This window comes from Sprattus sprattus (genome assembly GCF_963457725.1).
Source record: "Sprattus sprattus genome assembly, chromosome: 16".
Classification (NCBI taxonomy): domain Eukaryota; kingdom Metazoa; phylum Chordata; class Actinopteri; order Clupeiformes; family Clupeidae; genus Sprattus; species Sprattus sprattus.
Window position 1 is genome coordinate 24,704,722 of NC_137914.1, and position 18,651 is coordinate 24,723,372.

General features: G+C 39.4%; 1 protein-coding gene across 1 annotated transcript in view; it reads left to right on the forward strand.

Annotated features, from left to right (window-relative positions):
* The window catches only part of tamalin (trafficking regulator and scaffold protein tamalin), a 30,044-nt gene extending 12,243 nt beyond the window's left edge, over positions 1 to 17,801 (forward strand). Inside the window, exons 5-8 of the mRNA XM_080854327.1 lie at positions 6,611 to 6,704; positions 15,880 to 15,946; positions 16,845 to 16,911; positions 17,105 to 17,801. Of these exons, the coding sequence (XP_080710453.1) occupies positions 6,611 to 6,704; positions 15,880 to 15,946; positions 16,845 to 16,911; positions 17,105 to 17,628 (752 nt within the window). The 3' untranslated portion in view covers positions 17,629 to 17,801. The remainder of the gene's footprint in view (positions 1 to 6,610; positions 6,705 to 15,879; positions 15,947 to 16,844; positions 16,912 to 17,104) is intronic.
* The last annotated feature ends 850 nt before the right edge of the window (positions 17,802 to 18,651 follow it).

Sequence of the window (18,651 nt, forward strand, 5' to 3'; positions counted from 1 at the left end):
TATGCTTTTGAAAATTAAGATCTGCATCGAGTCACTCCTAAATTTTTAACATTATCACATGGTTTTGCCAAGAGGGAGGTTAGAATTGGTTGAAAGTGATTTCTCAGGGCCTTAGAGCCTACAACCAGAATCTCAGTCTTGGCATCATTTAGCCTTAGAAAATTTTACAACGAGTGAGGTTATTTACTGGACTAAAGATACAACAAGTGAGGTAATTTACCGGACTGGGGTCATCAGAGGAGATGGATAAAGTAAAGTTGGGTATCATCGGCATATGAATGGTAGGAGATGTTGTGTTGCCGAATTGACCCCTGAGGAACCCCATATAAGATGGGCCTTAGATCAGAAGAGAGGCTATTGATAGAAACAGAAAAGGATCTCCCGTTTAAATAGGATGAGATCCAATCGCAAGCTGCACCCTGGAGGCCAACAGAGTGCTGAAGATGTTGAAGAAGAATAGCATGATCAATTGTATCAAATGCAGCGCTTAAATCAAGGAGAACGAGAATCGATATTTTTCAAAGTCAAGTCAAAGTCAAAGTGTTTATTGTCGCATACACCAAATTGCTTCAGCACAGCGAAATTCTTAAGACTTGGCCAGCATCATCATCTACCACTGCACGCAAACTAAGATTATCGGGCCCGTACACGCTGTGATACAGCCGCGAATAATCAGCATTCCTGGTCGATCGCGGACATTCACGCCGAAATATGATTGTCGTTGGACTAGCCTACCACATGAGGTCGGAAGGATTCCCTTGCGGATTTCATCTGGCTTCACAGGTTTTACAGCAGATCAATGAAAAAACTGGATAACCATATACTCCTTGTTTTGTCTGAAGGGGCTTATTCCACACCATTTGGGCTTCCACGGCAATACTGTCGGCGACTGTCGTAAAATCCACATTTCATGCAATGTACGCAGTAAACGTCATACAGATAACAAAGTAACATATATCAAAAATAACATATAACTCTATAACACTTTAACAATAAAACATATATCATATAACATTAACATACAACAATTTAAAGGACAAGAAGGGCAAGCAGCAGTGTAAAGTGTGAAGAAGTGAGGAATCGTAAATTAAGTTAAAAATTTAAAATTGTGCAAATATATGTAGGAAGTGTATTGTATGAGTGGGGGAGCAGGGAGTAAATGGTGGTGGAGACTGTTCAGTGGATCAGTGTTGCTGATTTTGAAGCCTTATAGCCTGGGGGGAAAAGCTGTTTGTAAATCTACCAGATGGCAGCAATGAGAATATACCATAGCCTGGGTGGCTGTGGTCCTTTACAATCTTCTGTGCTTTCTAGGCATCTAGTGTTATAAATGCCTTGCATGGAGGGGAGATGGCTGCCGGTGCTGATTTTTGAAGATATGCCAAACTTCTTGAGTCTCCTCAAGAAGTATAGCCGCTTTTGGGCAGTTTTGACTGCGAGCCTGCTTGCATGGACCAGGTTAGGTTAGGACTCTCTCCACTTCAGCTCCCTTGATGTGTATGGGGTCGTGACCCCCCCTCTGCAGCCTCCTGAAATCCACTATCATCTCCTTTGTTTTGCAGACGTTGAGAGACAGGTTGTTGTCTTGGCACCAAACTACCAAGCCCCTTACCTCATCTCTATAGGAGGTCTCATCGTTGTTAGAAATGAGACCCAGGATGGTAGTGTCGTCTGCAAACTTAAGGATGATGTTTGAACTGTGTGTTGCCACACAGTCCTGCGTGTACAGGGAGTACAAGAGGAGACTGAGTACGCAGCCCAGGGGGGCCCGGTACTCAGGGTCAGTGAGGAGGAGGTGTGGTTGCCCATTCTCATTCTCTCTTGATTGTCAGTCGCAACTCAAAGGTCATTTACAACTCTGACTAGAGCAGTCTCTGTGCTATTTTTTACCCTAAACCCAGATTGAAAGGCATCAAATATGGAATTTTGAGACAGAAAGGTGCAAAGTTGCCTATAAACAACATGCTCTAGAATTTTGCCTAAGAAAGGCAAGATAGGCCTATAACTCTCATAAGCCAAGGGGTCAAGCGTAGGTTTTTTTTAGAAGTGGTGTAACAATGGCATGTTTGAGGCAACCAGGGAATGTTCCAGATAGCAGGGAGGTATTGACAATATGAAGTATGTCAGCCGCCAAGCAGCTGAAGACTTGTTTGAACAGTTTAGTAGGTACAGGGTCGAGGGAGCAAGTAGCTGAACCTAACTTTTGGACGACTTCTTCCACTTTGTGGAAAGTAACCATATTATCGGGGAGAGGTGGGCTAAGAGATTGAGGATTGAAGCCATTAGTGAAAGATGATGTGATACTGCTCCTGATAGTTGACATTTTTTCACTGAAAAATGTAGAAAACTGATTGCAGTTCTCTTCAGTGTGGAGCTCATAGGGTATCAAACGCGGAGGATTGATTAGTCTGTCAATGGTATTAAACAGGACTTTATAATTATTTGAACTATCTGATATAATCTGAGAGAAGTACTGTTGTCAAGCTTTTTTCTTTTTTCACCCTAGATAATACTTTCCTCCCATAAATGACAGCTAGGATTATCGTTGGTGCTTTTCCTGTTATTCTTTGTAGTACAATAGGTCTGTAATAAAAACAGTTTTGCTGTGATAATACCTGAATTTTAACCATGTGTCACTTGCCTACCTAGCTTACAAGCTACCAGCATTGCTTTTATGACACTTGTAGGCTTTCGTATAGGAACAGACCACTTGAGGCAAAATGACTCGAGACAAAAAATGCCATTGTTCAAAAGTTGCAACAATAACTTATTTGTTGCTTAGCCTCTTGTAATAGTCGTATAAAAACTAAAAAGTTGAGGTTGTGTGTCATTGGAAACACTGTCATGGCATAATGATCAATTCATTTTAATGACCCTCTTTCTGATATTTTGTGTCCTGAATAATTCTTATATAGAAGCCTTCAGTGAATTAAAATAGGCCATAAAAGCTGCTGACATAAAAGGCAATATATTGTTTGGCCTTGTAGTGGTGCTTAACTCACTCCAGCCCTCAGATATGTGTAGATGTAGTGCACTTGAGTGACTCCAGCCCTCAGAAGTGTGTAGATGCAGTGCACTTTACTGAATCCAGCCCTCAAAAGTGTGTAGATGTAGTGCACTTAAGTGACTCCAACCTTCAGAAGTGTGTAGATGTAGTGCACTTTACTGAATCCGGCCCTCAAAGGTGTGTAGATGTAGTGCACTTACAGCGGGTAAAATAAGTATTGAACATGTTAACATTTTTCTCAGTAAATATATTTCCAAAGGTGTTATTGACTTGACATTTTCACCAGATGTTGGTAACAACCCAGGTAATCCAAACATACAAAGAAACCAAAACAAATTTGTTCAGAAATCAAGTTATGTCTAATAAAATGAAAAGACACAGGGAAAAAGTATTGAACACGCTTACTGTTGATTATTGAATACTTTGTAGCTTCAAGACGCTTCCTTTATGGAGAAACTACTTGCATTGCTCAGATGTGAGTTTGGCCCATTCTTCCACACAAACAGTCTTCAAATCTTGAAAGTTCTGTGGGCCTCTTCTATGAACTCTGATCTTCAGTTCTTTCCATAGATTTTCAAATGGATTCAAGTCAGGTGATTGGCTGGGCTATTCTAGCAGCTTTATTTTCTTTCTCTGAAACCAATTGAGAGTGTCCTTGGCTGTTCATTGCCTTGCTGAAATGTCCACCCTTGTTTCATCTTCATCATCCTGATGGCAGCACATTTTTATCAAGGATGTCTCGGTACATTTTTCCATTCATCCTTGCTTCAATTGTGTGACGTTTGCCAGTACCCTATGCTGAAAAGCAGTCCCACACCATGATGTTCCCACCTCCAAACTTCACTGTCTCCACGAGTGGTCCTTGGCTCTTTGACAACTCTTCTGATAATTCTTTTCACTCCTCTGTCAGAAATCTTGCGAGGAGCACCTGGTCGTGGCTAGCTTATGGTGAAATGATGTTCTTTCCACTTCCTGATTATGGCCCGAACAGTGCTCACTGGAATATTCAGAAGTTTAGAAATGCGTCTGTAACCAATGCCATCAGTATGTTTTGCAACAATAAGGTTGCAAAGGTCTAGAGAAAGCTCTTAGCTTTTAACCATCATGAGATGCTTCTTGTGTGACACCTTGGTAATGAGACACCTTTTTATAGGCCATCAGTTGGGATTAATTTGCAATGACTAGGGGCCGGATTGCTTACTAAATACTGAAGGATTCCAGCTGTTTTCTTAGCTTTCCATGCCTTTTTGCACCTCCCTTTCTTCATGTGTTCAATACTTTTTTCCTGTGTTATTTCACATTAATACACATTACTTAATTTCTGAATGTATTTGTTTTTTTTCTTTGTATGTATGGATTACTTGGGTTGTTACCAACATGCGGTGAAAGTTTCATGTTAATAGCACCTTTGTAAATATATTCACTGAGAAAAATGGTGACGTGTTCAATACTTATTTCACCCGCTGTAAGTGACTCCAGCCCTCAGAAGTGTGTAGATGTAGTGCACTTAAGTGACTCCAGCCCTCAGAAGTGTGCAGATGTAGTGGCGCTTAACTGACTGCAGCCCTCAGAAGTGTGTAGATGTAACTACTTCACTTATAATAATATTCTATAAACAAACAGTTTTATATCTAGGCTTTGAAATTCCAGGTAAACAATGCTTTATATGTTATTAATAGGGCAGGGACTCGATAAAAAAATGTAATCTAATTAATTAGAGGCTTTGTAATTAATTAATCGAAATTAATCACATGTAAATATTTGACCTGAGAGCAGTGAGAAGTAATTTTTTTCACATGGATTTTTAGTATGCCATTGAATAATGACTGAATACATAAGCTTAAGCAACAAAAATATTGTTTATTTGTGTTCAAGTCCAACAGACCAGTGCAATTTTTGCCAATAAGTGTAGCAATACCATATTTAGAAATATAGTACATTTCAGAAATTCAGGTAGCCTATAGATAGGTAGACCTTCTGTAAAGAATAATACTTTGGGGTTTTTAAGTAAAACACAATACTTTCAAGTACATTCAGAACATTGGAAACCCTAACTGTTAGAAAACATCCCTCTGTTGCTTCACAAGCCATAACAGACTTTGTTGATTTACCAACAGCTGGTTTAAAAAAATTAAATTAATTTCATTGCAACTCTCTCAATAACCTTGACCAAAACAATAAAGAGTTCAACCTAAAGTGCCAGTTGCACCAACAACGTAATACATAGTTCAACATAAAGTGTACAATTTAAAATAAATAAAAACCGAACTAATGCGCGTTAGTTGGTGCTCCAGTATAATCGGTCCGTCTGAAACTCATCCAGTGAGAAACGTTCCGCGGTGCAAAAATAAATAGGATTATTATACGGCTCTTCAGAATGTTCCAAAAAGTACCGTTGATTTGAATGGGCCATCCCTACGTCATACCCATACATTAATTCCTGCTAACAGACCTCTGCGAAAGATAATCACCGCTGTCATTGGCAACGGGTTTTGTACTTCTAATTCACATCTTTCATATCATTCCGCCAGAAGTCCAGTCATTTTAACGCAACAGTAGAGAGTAATTTGAAGTCAGCAAGTAATGGGTTGCTATGCAACACCTGAAACTTCAAAGTTCTATTTGCTTGAAGAACTATTTATTTCTAAACGGGACACATGAAACGGCACCTAAATCATTAAAAAGAGATATGTTGGAGGAATGTCTTCTATCGTTTTTGGCAAGTACCCGTATAATAAGCGGGTCGGGTGTTGTTCGCCCCGTCGGGAATTATTTTTGTAGAATGACCTCCGGACAATACATTATCCCTTACTTATTATAGGGCTCTTCAGAATGTTCCAAAAAGTACCGTTGATTTGAATGGGCCATCCCAACGTTCTACCATACATTAATTCCTGCTAACAGACCGCTGCGAAAAGATTATGACCGCTGTCCTTGGCAACGGTTTTGTGCTTCTAATTCACATCTTTCATATCATTCCGCAAGAAGTTCAGTAATTTTAACTCGGGGTGTTGTTCGCCCCGTCGGGATTTATTTTTGGCTAATGATCTCCGGACAATACATTATCCCTTACTTAAAATGCGTCCATTTTTTTTAATTTTTGTGTAATTAATTCATCTTAATTAACGCGTTAAAGTCCCGGCCCTAGTTATTAATAATAATAAGAAGAAGGTAGGTTAATAAGTGATTGAAACTACATTTAAAAGAAAACAGATGTTAAACTCCGACACAAGAGGTACTCCCACTGATAAACTTGGCTGCTTTGTGAATACATTAACTGAAAACCAGTTGATTCACAATTAAATATTGTTGTTTTTCCAGAATAGTCCAGGTGTAATTTAAATTTCTGTTCAGTCCATTTATGACCAGTTGGTCAGCAGTAAGTGTTTGTGTCCGTGTCAGTTTCAACTGCTTGCAGTCATCGCATCCTCCACGAGGTGGTGATCTACACTGATGAGATAAGATATGTGTGACTGAATCATGTATCAAAAGCAAGAACGGTACCCATAAAAAGGCACACTGAACTATTATAGCGCCTATGTCTCAACTTAGTCATGGGTCTAGTTTCTTTAAAAACGACATGTATGTCATATTTGTATGCAGGGTATACCATTGCATGTGTAAACGACACCTCAGTGGGGGGTTTCCAACACAAGGAGATTGTTCAGCTGATCAGGTCTTCAGGAAACATTCTCAGGTAAGCACCCTGATTCTACCCAATCAAGACTAAATTTACTGAAGCCCAGAGCTAGCAAACATATGTGCTGGAATCTCAAGCCTTACCCGTGGAACCCCCAATCCCAATGTGAACCCTCAGCTTACTTCTGCCCTTTCCCACCAAACTATTAAGCAGAGTTTTCTACTCTGCTCATGACATACTGTATCTTATATAAGTACATACTGGAAATCAGCCTGTTTGGCTGCAATTATACAAACGAACACCATTGACAAACGAACACCATCACAGATGTCATCACTGCCATGGTTCCCTGCTTCATAGCTCCACGTATCCTGAAAATAGTAACCTTATGAACACACTATACCCACTATGTTATAATGGTAATCTTATGAACACACTATATGTACCATTATGAACAAGCTATGTAAAATGATGAACACACTTTGAATGCTGGTTAATTACATTTTAATCACATCACTCTTGTATGTACTTAAGTGATACGACATGTATGCTAATATTTTTTTTGACTGCTGTATGATTGAATTCATCTGCTTTCTTCTGCACTATACAGTTATCTGATGGCTGCTTCTTCTTCTGCAATGCAATGCCCTGTACTGTTATCCGCTGGCTTCTTATTACAGTGCATGCTATGCCCTGTACTTTTATTCCTAAGCTTCTTCTTATTAGAGATCTGCGTCTGTTCACTCACTCTATTCCATCTCTTTTTGTCTTTTTTTTCCTGTCTTTCACTCACTTTATCTATTTTTCTTTCTTTCTTTCTCTCTCCATATGTTGTGTCCTTATCAAAGACATTACTGTCTCATATGCCTTAATTCACTTATCAATCAATCCATCAGTCTATCAATCAATCAATATATCAGTCTTTAGACACCTTTTACTTTTAGTCTTTCTGTGCATGCATTTAATTGCCTAAATTGTTCTAATCTTTTACTTTATATTTATTTATATTTTTTTGTTTTGCATAGACTGGTATTTTTATTTCAGGAAAAGCAAATCTTGTTCTTCTCATACTGTTCATCTCTCTGTCTGAAATAATCTTTTTAAGATATTTAAGATAAACAATTGACTGATCGCGAAACTCCTCCCTAGAACGGCCCTTGTCCAATCATACCTTAGCAACCGCTACTAAGAGAAGAGAGTCCGACAACTTTGAGGTCTGAGCAGCATGGTTACACAGTGTGCCTATGGGACTTGTAGGTATGACATAAAGTACCCTGAGAGATTAGAGGGACACGTAGTTTTTTCCCGCTTCCCTGAAGCCCAAAACAGAGGCGCAAAGGTGCCAGCTGTCGATTAAACAGTGTGGTCACCCCACGCCCAACTCAATATATCGCAAAATACACATATGTCTGCTCCAAAGTAAATTAAGCTGCTTGCTGCCAGCTAGCTATCGCTAGGTATGATGGTTAACTATGTAGTTGAGAGAACATCCCCACACAGTTATGGTTCATGGCAACAAGTATTATTACCATCGGAACTATAAAACTTGTTTGTCCAACCAATGTGTTAATGTTTAAATCAAATTGTTAATGTTACCGTCAAAATGCGAATGTTACCGCCTGTAAAATTGCATTGATCTCGCACCATTTTATTCATTCACATTGCTCATTTTATAAAGTTGCCATTAAAATAACAAAAACGACAATGGGACACTAGATAGCTACCGCCCGAGAGTGAATACATAATAATAATACAGAATCTTTGTAGGTTATTAGCTAGCTTGAAATAGTATGACTTGAAATAGTATATACAGATCTTACCCAGTGGTGAAAGAACGTGACTAGTCAACAAGGTTGTGTTGGTTGCATTTCATGAAGAGGTTGTGGGGGTTTCTAATTTTTATTGAGACCTGTATGCTTTTGCTTCGATTATTGTTGTGTTCCCCTTCGTTGTTAATCTTAATATTTGGATATATCTTTCCACTGCATATTGCATTCCCTTTTGCCTTGATCAGGAGGATATTGCGGAGGTATTACTGCAAAAATCATGACTCACACTGACGGCTATAGCGCTTGTACCCGTACTCGCCATGTCTTTTAGGTTGAGAGTTCTGGGAATTGTGGCAGACGTAGCAACAATAACTAGGGGGCGGAGCCCTGGCGATAGGTCAATTACAAATTGTCCATTGAAACAAATGGTGGAATCTTGGCAAATTCTATAACTGTCAATTTGAACTGTCTTACTCCTCATTTATAACACGTGTAGATGAAATCAAGCATTCTGATTGGTTTTGAGTGAGCTCCGGGGTGTGCTTTAATCAGCAATAAAGGTACTGTACGACCTGTTTACATTTACCTGAGCGTTCCATATCAGTGCGCACTAAAAAATAACAGTAGATTCGAAATTGAACCAAGATGGCGGCGTGTTGGGAGCCTGTTAGTGGGAAATATTTTATGTGAATTAAGCTATCTGCACAACTTTTTATAGGTCTACATTGACTCGGTTAGTTGTTTATGTGCTACACGAATGTTGCAGAGTATTGCAAGTCTTAACTAAAGCTCTCAAATATTATTTGTAGGTGGCTGCTAAGGCTTGGACCAAAAATCCATTGAAACACATAGTAGCTAGCTAGCCTCGCTGCTAATAAGTATAACGAGTCTCTGGGCTTCTTCACTGCCGTTTTATGTAAGGTCAGCCATTCTACATAGGTAATGGATTGAGAGCAACGCTCCCATCATTACTTCATAGCAAATTACTTTAGTTATCATTTCAAGCTTGCTGGAGAAGGCACTTCCAACACCGAGCCACCAGCAGAGAGCAACAGTGGTAGGAAGCAAGATCATCAGAGACGAAGGGGACATGAGAAACGTTTTCCACGGATGCACAATTAGTGGCGATATCCAAATCAATATAAACAAATATTAACAAAGTTGAAAGTGTCCCATTGTCGTTTTTGTTATTTTAATGGCAACTTTATAAAATGAGCAATGTGAATGAATAAAATGGTGCGAGATCAATATCAATCTCCCAGCTAATCATCAACAAACCTTTGGTTCTAGGCATAGCAACAGCCACACAGGGGGACTATTTTCTCTAGGCTACTAAAATGCGTTACACAATGTTTGGTGGCTACAACTTTTTTGTGCTGAAAGGCAGCTTACTATTTATAATTTAATTTTACTTAAAATGTATAATGCCGCTGGCAACCGTGTTATTTAAGCAATAAGGTACTCGAGTCAGTACTGTATCGTCAATAATACTTTATTGAGGTGACCAGATTTTTGAGACAAAATCCAGGGACATTTTCAGTTCAGACACGTTAACACCTCCAAAACATGTAATGTTTTTGTCTTTGTAATCAAAAAAACGGGAACACTGTCTGGGCCCTTATTCTTGTATATCGCAAGGGGAGTTTCAATCAAATATTTTTTTTCTTTAAACTAATCACAAAGTGGCTGAAATGAAGAGTAGTAAAGATAACAACCTTCTGCCAGATAATAAAAAAAACAATATCAGTGATAAGAGCTTTATTGACGTCATGCTCAAGCTTCCTTGCAGTGGGCCTAACCTCTGTGTTTGGCTGATAAGTGACTGGTCTGCACGGATGGGTGACAGGTGTAGGTTTATCCAGCATAGAAAAGGCTATTGAGGCCACTGAATGCATTGAATTAATATATTCTGTGAGAAAATCAGCTGGAACTACGAACATACAAATACGGCCCATATACTCCAGGATCTTTGGAATAGCTTTGTAGGTATGTCTATACCAAAAGTGATTTAGGAAACAAACAAACTACAAAATACAATTTAAGTAAAAATGTAATTAAATCCAAGCAAAGACAAGGTGATGGAGGGAGATCTGAACAATCTAAATAATAACAAGTTCTGTGACACACTACCAGTTGAGACTTTTTTGATACAGAATACGTGAAGTTAATGTGGTAAAAACACATTTCATTAGAGTCTTTTTAAGAGACCACCACAAGACCTAAAGTCCCTTATTCTAGGCTACCTGTAATTGTCTGCCTAGGCACATGACTATTTTATAGATTTTAGCACATTCAAACCAACTGCTTAAAATTTAACAGGTGAGATTGTTGTTGTTTCCTCATCTTGAACGCAACCCACTGCCATAGCATCAGCAGTTTTAAATTAACTTGACCGTGAACAAATAAAATAATCTTCAGATTTCGAGTGTAATGTTAGCTATAGTGATACAATAGACAACTGCCAGCCTGGTCCAGGGCTATTTTAAAACGTACTGTATGTTAATGGAATATCAAAAGAAAACTTTTGTGTTCAACGAGGCTGTATCGTAAGCCTACAACACAATTAATGGAAGGGAAGAGTGTTTGCGCGTTCCCGGGGCCACCTAACCAGAGATAGCCGTGGCTGGCTACCTCATATGGTTTGTGATGAATGTACACTACCGTTCAAAAGTTTGGGGTCACCCAGACAATTTCATGTTTTCCATGAAAAACACTCACACTCAAATGAGTTGCAAAATGAATAGAAAATATAGTCAAGACATCTACAATGTTGGAAATAATGATTTTTATTTGAAATATTAATTTTGTTCTTCAAACTTTGTTTTCGTCAAAAAAGGGTCCATTTGCAGCAATTACAGCATTGGAGACCTTTGGCATTCTAGCTGTTAATTTGTTGAGGTAATCTGTAGAAATGTCACCCCACGCTTCCTGAAGCACCTCCCACAAGTTGGATTGGCTTGATGGGCACTTCTTGCGTACCATATGGCCAAGCTGCTCCCACAACAGCTCAATGGGGTTGAGATCTGGTGACCTGCGCTGGCCACTCTATTACAGACAGCATACGAGCTGCCTGCTTCTTCCCTATATAGTTCTTGCATAATTTGGAAATGCGCTTTGGGTCATTGTCCTGTTGTAGGAGGAAATTGGCTCCAATCAAGCGCTCTACACAGGGTATGACATGGCGTTGCAAAATGGAGTGATAGCCTTCCCTATTTAAAATCCCTTTTACCTTGTACAAATCTCTCACTTTACCAGCACCAAAGCAGCCCCAGACCATCACATTACCTCCACCATGCATGACAGATGGCTTCAGGCACTCTTCCAGCATCTTTTCACCTGTTCTGCGTCTCACAAATGTTCTTCTGTATGATCCAAAAACCTCAAACTTTAAATTCGTCCAGAACACTTTTTTCCAATCTTCCTCTGTCCAATGTCTGTGTTCTTTTGCCCATATCAATCTTTTCTTTTTATTGGCCAGTCTCAGATATAGCTTTTTCTTTGCCACTCAGCCTATAAGGCCAGCATCCCAGAGTCGCCTCTTCACTGTAGAAGGTGACACTGGCGTTTTGCGGGTACCATTTAAAAAGCTGCCAGTTGAGAACCTTTGAGGCGTCTATTTCTTATACTAGACACTCTAATATACTTGTCTTCTTGCTGAGTTGTGCACCTGGGCCTCCCACTTCTCTTTCTACTCTGGTTGGAGCCCGTTTCTGCTGTTCTCTGAAGAGCGTAGTACACACTGTTGTAGGAAAAGTTCAGTTTCTTCGCAATTTCTCGCATGGAATAGCCTTCATTTCTAAGAACAAAAAAAAGACTGGCGAGTTTCACATGAAAGTTATCTTTTTCGAGCCATTTTGAGAGTATAACCGAACCCACAAATGTGATGCTCCAGATACTCAACTAGCTCAAATGAATGCCAGTTTTATAGCTTCTCTCACCAGCAAAACCGTTTTCAGCTGTGCTAACATAATTGCACAAGGGTTTTCAAGGGTTTTCTAGTCATCCATGAGTCTTCTAAGGCGATTAGCAAACACAATGTACCATTAGAACACCGGAGTGATAGTTGCTGGAAATGGGCCTCTATACACCTTTGTAGATATTTCATTAAAAACCAGATATTTCCACCTAGAATAGTCATTTACCACATTAACAATGTATAGAGTGTATTTCTGATTAATTTAATGTCATCTTCTTTGAAAAAAGTAGTGCTTTTCTTTGAAAAATAAGGACATTTCTAAGTGACCCCAAACTTTTGAACGGTAGTGTAAGTCCGCACTCTTCGGATTTCAAGTTGCCAACTACCTCAAAATAGTAACCCAGACTGGTGAAACTGAAATGCCAAGTACTGTAGTTAGAATGACTGCTAATGTTAAAAAGTCAACAAAGATAGTAAGTAGAGCTGTGGCACCTGACCAACAGATAGCTGCTGCTTAACACACACATTGCTGCAAATTGTAGATCAAAGGCTACATACATATTATAGGTTAAATAATATATGACATAGATGATGGCACTAACAAGAAACACCGTTCGCTAATCTCCGATCCTAATACTATCCTGTCTTGTTGTAATCGATTTGTCAGAGCTAGCCGGCTGATCTCTCTCTAAATAAAAAAAGAAAAGAAGCTAAGGGCAAATATTCCACGCGCCGCATATTCCACCAATGAAAATACTACAAAGACGGGCATTCTAGAACATCTTTTAGCTCTGAGCTAGAGCTTGCCCCCTGTATGTTGCCATCAGTGGCGGCTCCTGAAAAAATTCTCAGGGGGGGGCAATTTTTTTGATAATGATTAAGGTGACCCATTCAGTAGGTACATTAAGTTAGCCGATTTCCTCATACAGCAATACCTTTTTGTCCACTATTGGCAGCAACCAACAGTAATATTTCCCCTCTTTCTACATAGCTTGAGTAGTTACAAGTTACAGGTGGAACGCTATGGAAGAAAGTTACATTTAGGAGCCTTCATAAGCAAACATGATGTGGCTCCACATTAAATGAACCCACTTTTTTCATTATCCACACGTCTCAAATGTTGTATGATGTAACATAACAGGACACATGATATGTCCACTAACAACATAAAGAAGGGGGCAGCATACGTCAAAGCCAACGATATTTATTGACTGATCTTGAAAGTATTGGCTTACAAAAGCAAAATAAGTCATCACTTAAAAAATTATTCCTAATTAGTTCACACTGTGAACCTATGAAAAGTGACAGTGGTACTGTATATAGAAATACAGACTGCGTTATTCTTTTGTTCCAATTTCCCTCCCTTTGTAGAAACCTGTTGGATACATTTGGTCAAGGAAGTCATAATTGTTTTTTTGGTCAATTTATCTTCATTAGTACGCTGATTAAAAAGAAGTTTATGTCAAAGAGCGGATGGAGTTGTTGTACTGAACAGGTGCCATCTTGACATGTCTAAGTCGAAGCTGTGTGACGTCCTTATTGGCTTTTACCATAGGCTTTTACGTCCATTACTTATGACACGACATGGAGGGGCGAGCCGTCCCGGAAGCCATAGAGAATGCATTGAGAGCTCTGTTTTCTGAAAAAAAAATGGATTTAACATGGGAGTCAATGGGAGAGGTCTTGGGCGATATTCATTTCGCCCAAAATCGCCCCGAGGGGGCAGGGCCATTTGAAGCACGACTTTTTCCCTGACTGCCTGGCTGTTACCTGATTGGACAATGACTTTCAAAGGCATATCAGACGGTCTAGTGGTAGAATCCGACAGAAAAAAATATGAAATTTACATTTACGTTTAGCCGTTTAGCAGACGGATTAATCCAAAGCGTTTTACAAGGAAATTTAATCAGGATTTTTTCCATAGAGCCCTTATGGACGAGCCACCCCTGGTTGGCATGAAAAAAACCTAAAAGTTTGGTCATTGTTTTCTTTCTTTCTTTTTTAAATTTGTATCCGGGACTGTTGTTGGTCACAGTGAAAACCGATACATTTCCAGGGACAGCTCCAGCCAGGGACAGGCCACCAAAAATGGGGACTGTCCCCGGAAACCGGGGACGTCTGGTCACCTTATACTATATCTTTCTCTCAATCTTAAAGCAGCATTACGGAGTTATGTTCCAAAACTAGTAAGCTAACTACCTAAAAGGCATGCAAAAACCTTGCAAACACCACCAACAGCCCAGCTGACACTGATTGAAGCTTGCCAACACACTTTCTGGTGTCTTTTGGCAGTTTAGCTGGCAATGTCATGCATGTGACAGCATTTTTATCCATTTTTGCAGGGGGTACCAGCCCGTTACACAGAACTACATAGGGCATATCCTTGATGGCTAGTGGGAAAGACACAGGTGTTTATTTATCCTTTACATGACCATACGCTATCATAATGAATTTGAGGATGGTACCAAAACTAATATCCAATAAAACCATACCTCAAAAAGCGTTTAATTGTTACATAGTGTTACTTTAAAGGCACCCAGTGCAACTTTCGAGGCTTAAAAATAAACATTCAATTTATAGTCTTTTTTTACACATAGTAAGTTTCAATAACTCCATACGATTACATATCGACATTCAAGGAGCAAAGATAAGACGTCGTTGTGTGGTGAGAACTGATAGAAAATCGATAACAACAACAATCGCTGTCATTTTCTTTATTTTTTGTAACCTACAATAAATAAAGCAGGATTCCAGTCAATGGAAAAATGGCCTCTCCCCACCGGCGATTGTTGTTGTTTACGATTTTCTATCAGTTCTCACCACACAACGACGTCTCATCTTTGCTCCTTGAATGTCGATATGTAATGGTATGGAGTTATTGAAACTTACTACGTGTAAAAAAGACTAGAAATTGAATGTTTATTTTTCACTGAATGTTTATATAAAGTTGCACTGGGTGCCTTTAATATCTATCTTCCCCAATCCGTATTTCATTTCCTCACACTCATCTCACTCTATCAATTACTCGATCTTTCTATTTCTTAGTTTTTTTCTTTAATACCTATATAACTCTCTCCGTATCACTTCATCACTCTCACTGTATCACTGGCTGTCTGTTTGTGTATTTATTTATATCTATCTTCATATCTAACATTTCAATCTGTTTCATTTTTTTAGACTTTCTTTCACTCTTTATTTTTCTTTAGCGGCCATCTCAACTACCATACAAATACCAAAGATAAGGGGAACATGACTTTCTCTCCCTCTCTATCTATGTATCTTTCTCCATTTGTTCATATCTCTCTATGTCCGTCTTCATCACCTTCCCCATCTCAACAACCCTCACACCCCTTTGCTTTTCCTCACCTTCCCCTCTCTCTATGCCTTAAATATATTTTCAACTTTTAATTGTTTTACTTTCTATTTGTTTTAAATTTCTTTTTCTTTGCAAGCACTGGTATTTCCGTCAGGAAATTCACATGTTGTTGTTGTATCAAATGTTCTAAACCCCTGCTAGAATTGAATTCACTTTTTGTGGGTTCTGCAGACTTGAGACGCTCTACAGTGATTCAATACGAAAGGCTGAGCTCGGTGCTAGACTGCAATACTTGAGGGTGAGTTTTTTTTTATCTCATTAATACATTTTTTTTACTCATAAATTCAAACCACTTACACACAATTGTTTTTTCTTTTGGGAAATGGTTGAACTCTTATTACCCTTAGCCCAGCTGCATTTCCAGTTTTCTGAATGTAGAGCCACCTGCATGCTCCCACCTTCATTTTAATGACACAAGCAGAAATGTATTCTTACCCATTGTCAGATTTCTGATTTTATTTCTTTGCTCTGTGATCTGATTTCTGATCCTAATTTGACAAGTTCAAGCACACATGATGTATTTATCAGAAGGACTACTGTGTGCTCATTGTTATTTTCCCCTTCCCATTGAATGGAGACTGGTCCTGTACCGCATGCCTAGCCCTACTGTAGAAGTAGACTACTGTTTCAAATTTTGGACATTTTTTGAAAGAAGTCACCATAAAAGAGTTGATCAGAAATGTAGATTAGACATTGTTTACATTTTAAATGAGTATTGTGGCTGGAAATGGACAATGTCTACATACAATTTAGTTTCTGCAACCATCGCCCTGTTCTGTTCCAATGCCACATGAGATACTCCTAAATTATTATGTTTAAAGACCACTGTTAACATAAATATTAAATCCTAAAAACGTTGATCAGAAATGTAGACAGTGGTTGTTTCTGAAATTAAGGCTACACATTAGCTAGAAACTTAATATATCTGACATTAGCTAGACACTTAAGATATCTCACATTAGCCTTCACAGAACAGGGCACATAGGCTACAACCTGGATAGGAAGTCGGCCAACTTCCTTAAGATGTCTCCCAGTTAGCTGGCAGCTTAATGTACAGTAATAGTACCGATAAGCCATTTCTATGAGTGGCCAATAAAAGGAAATTAATAAAATGTGCTTGTGTATATTTCCTACAGCAAACCTTGCATGAGAAGTGGGATGAATACCGTTCCCTGATGGTGCAGGAACAAAGACTAACCCACGGTGAGGACAGTACCAGCACTCATAGTGACGACAATCATAACATCCCTATTCAGAGCACTCTCACATGTATGGGGATGTTTTTTTGTGTCTTCTGAATACCTTTTTTGTATTTGCCTTCACAATAAATTTAGCTATGTGCCAAAAGTTCACTATTCCACTTTCCTTCATAGCCTCTCTCTCACTCTCTTCTCAGGCATAGTAATGAATGATGCAGCTATCTATGAGTCCCTGGAGTCAGCAGGAGTGTATGGGAGTCTTGGTCGTCCCAGTCCTGTTACCCTTCGTGCTCAACATCTCTGGCACGGGAGCACCTGCAGCAGTGTCAGCCACCTGAGCGCTGCCACAGATGAAGACTCTGTGTACCAGAACTGTCTGGACCAGGGCATGCCCTCCATATCTCACTCTGAGACCTTTTGCAAACTGTCTCTGCAGCTCTCTGCCCAGTGTCTCTTTCGTCCAGCCAGGGAGCTTCTTGCTTCAGCCCGAAGTTCACTCACACGCAGTGCTTCACTCACACGCAGTGCTTCACTCACACGTAGTACCAGCACACGTAGTTACTTGCGAGAGTCAGGGAACACTGCTTGTTCATCAGGCAGTAAGCAAGGACGGTTTGGCATAATGCTGCCCAATCCCAAACAGATGAGCTTTCCCAGGAGACTATTGAAGTTCATCCCTGGTTTAAACCATGCACTGGAAGAGGAGGAAAGCAAACTATGAGTAAATCAGGCTTTGGTTAATAAAGGCAGTCACGGTAGTTCATGTCGAGGGACTGTTTGGATCAGAATCTGGTTCTAGTCACACCAAACCTTATAAATACTGTTTGTCAGTGTGTTTAAATGTATTTATTTTATTGCATTTTATAGTATTTTACAGGTTTTTCTAGTAATTATGTTCGTCATCAACACCAAATTCATAAGAGAAGGATGTGATTGCCACTTTAATATACATTTTGTGCTTTTCTTACTTTTTGTTACAGATGCAATTTTTGTGGTGATGCTAGAATTCTATAAAAAAAGTACAAATCAGTTATTTTTATTGATTAAATTCTGTTTAAAATAAATAAGCGTACGCATTTCTTTTTAGACATGTTATCATGTTGAGTAAAGTTATTTTCATGGATTATAAACACTGCACGAAAAGCAAGATTATCGGGCCCGTAAACGCTGTGATACAGCCGCGAATGATCACCATTCCTGGCTGATCGCGGACATTCCCCCGAAATATCCGTCTGCCGCATACGAACGGAAATTCCCGGGAAGGAACCTGCGAGTGGAGGGGGGCCGATATGTTTAGCATTCTCACCTCCCGCTGACAGAGGTGCGAAATGCTCTTATTAGCATATTGACTGTCAGCAGTCTAGCCACACACACCCTGCTGCAGCCATTGGTTGAAAACGAGAAGGAATTGAATTAAAACATCTTGTGATGAGACGGAATGAGATTCTGTCTATAGGTCAGCTTTCAACTGACAAAACGTATCCCCTCCCATTAACAGCCATTGCCCCATAAAAACGAAATTAAAATGTACACGATAATAATTTAATTAATATTCTGTCTTTGGGGTTTGCTCCGGGGTTATCACATTTCTTGATTTGCTCACCGTTTTCAGAGTTCTGTCTTTAGGGTTTTGATTTCGGGGATTTCACGATTCTTGCTTTGCCTTTCATTTTCAGAGTTCGGGGGTTGCAATGTACTTTCGAGGCTGTTCCACTCATATTCCGAAGCTTCCTCTCTGTAATGT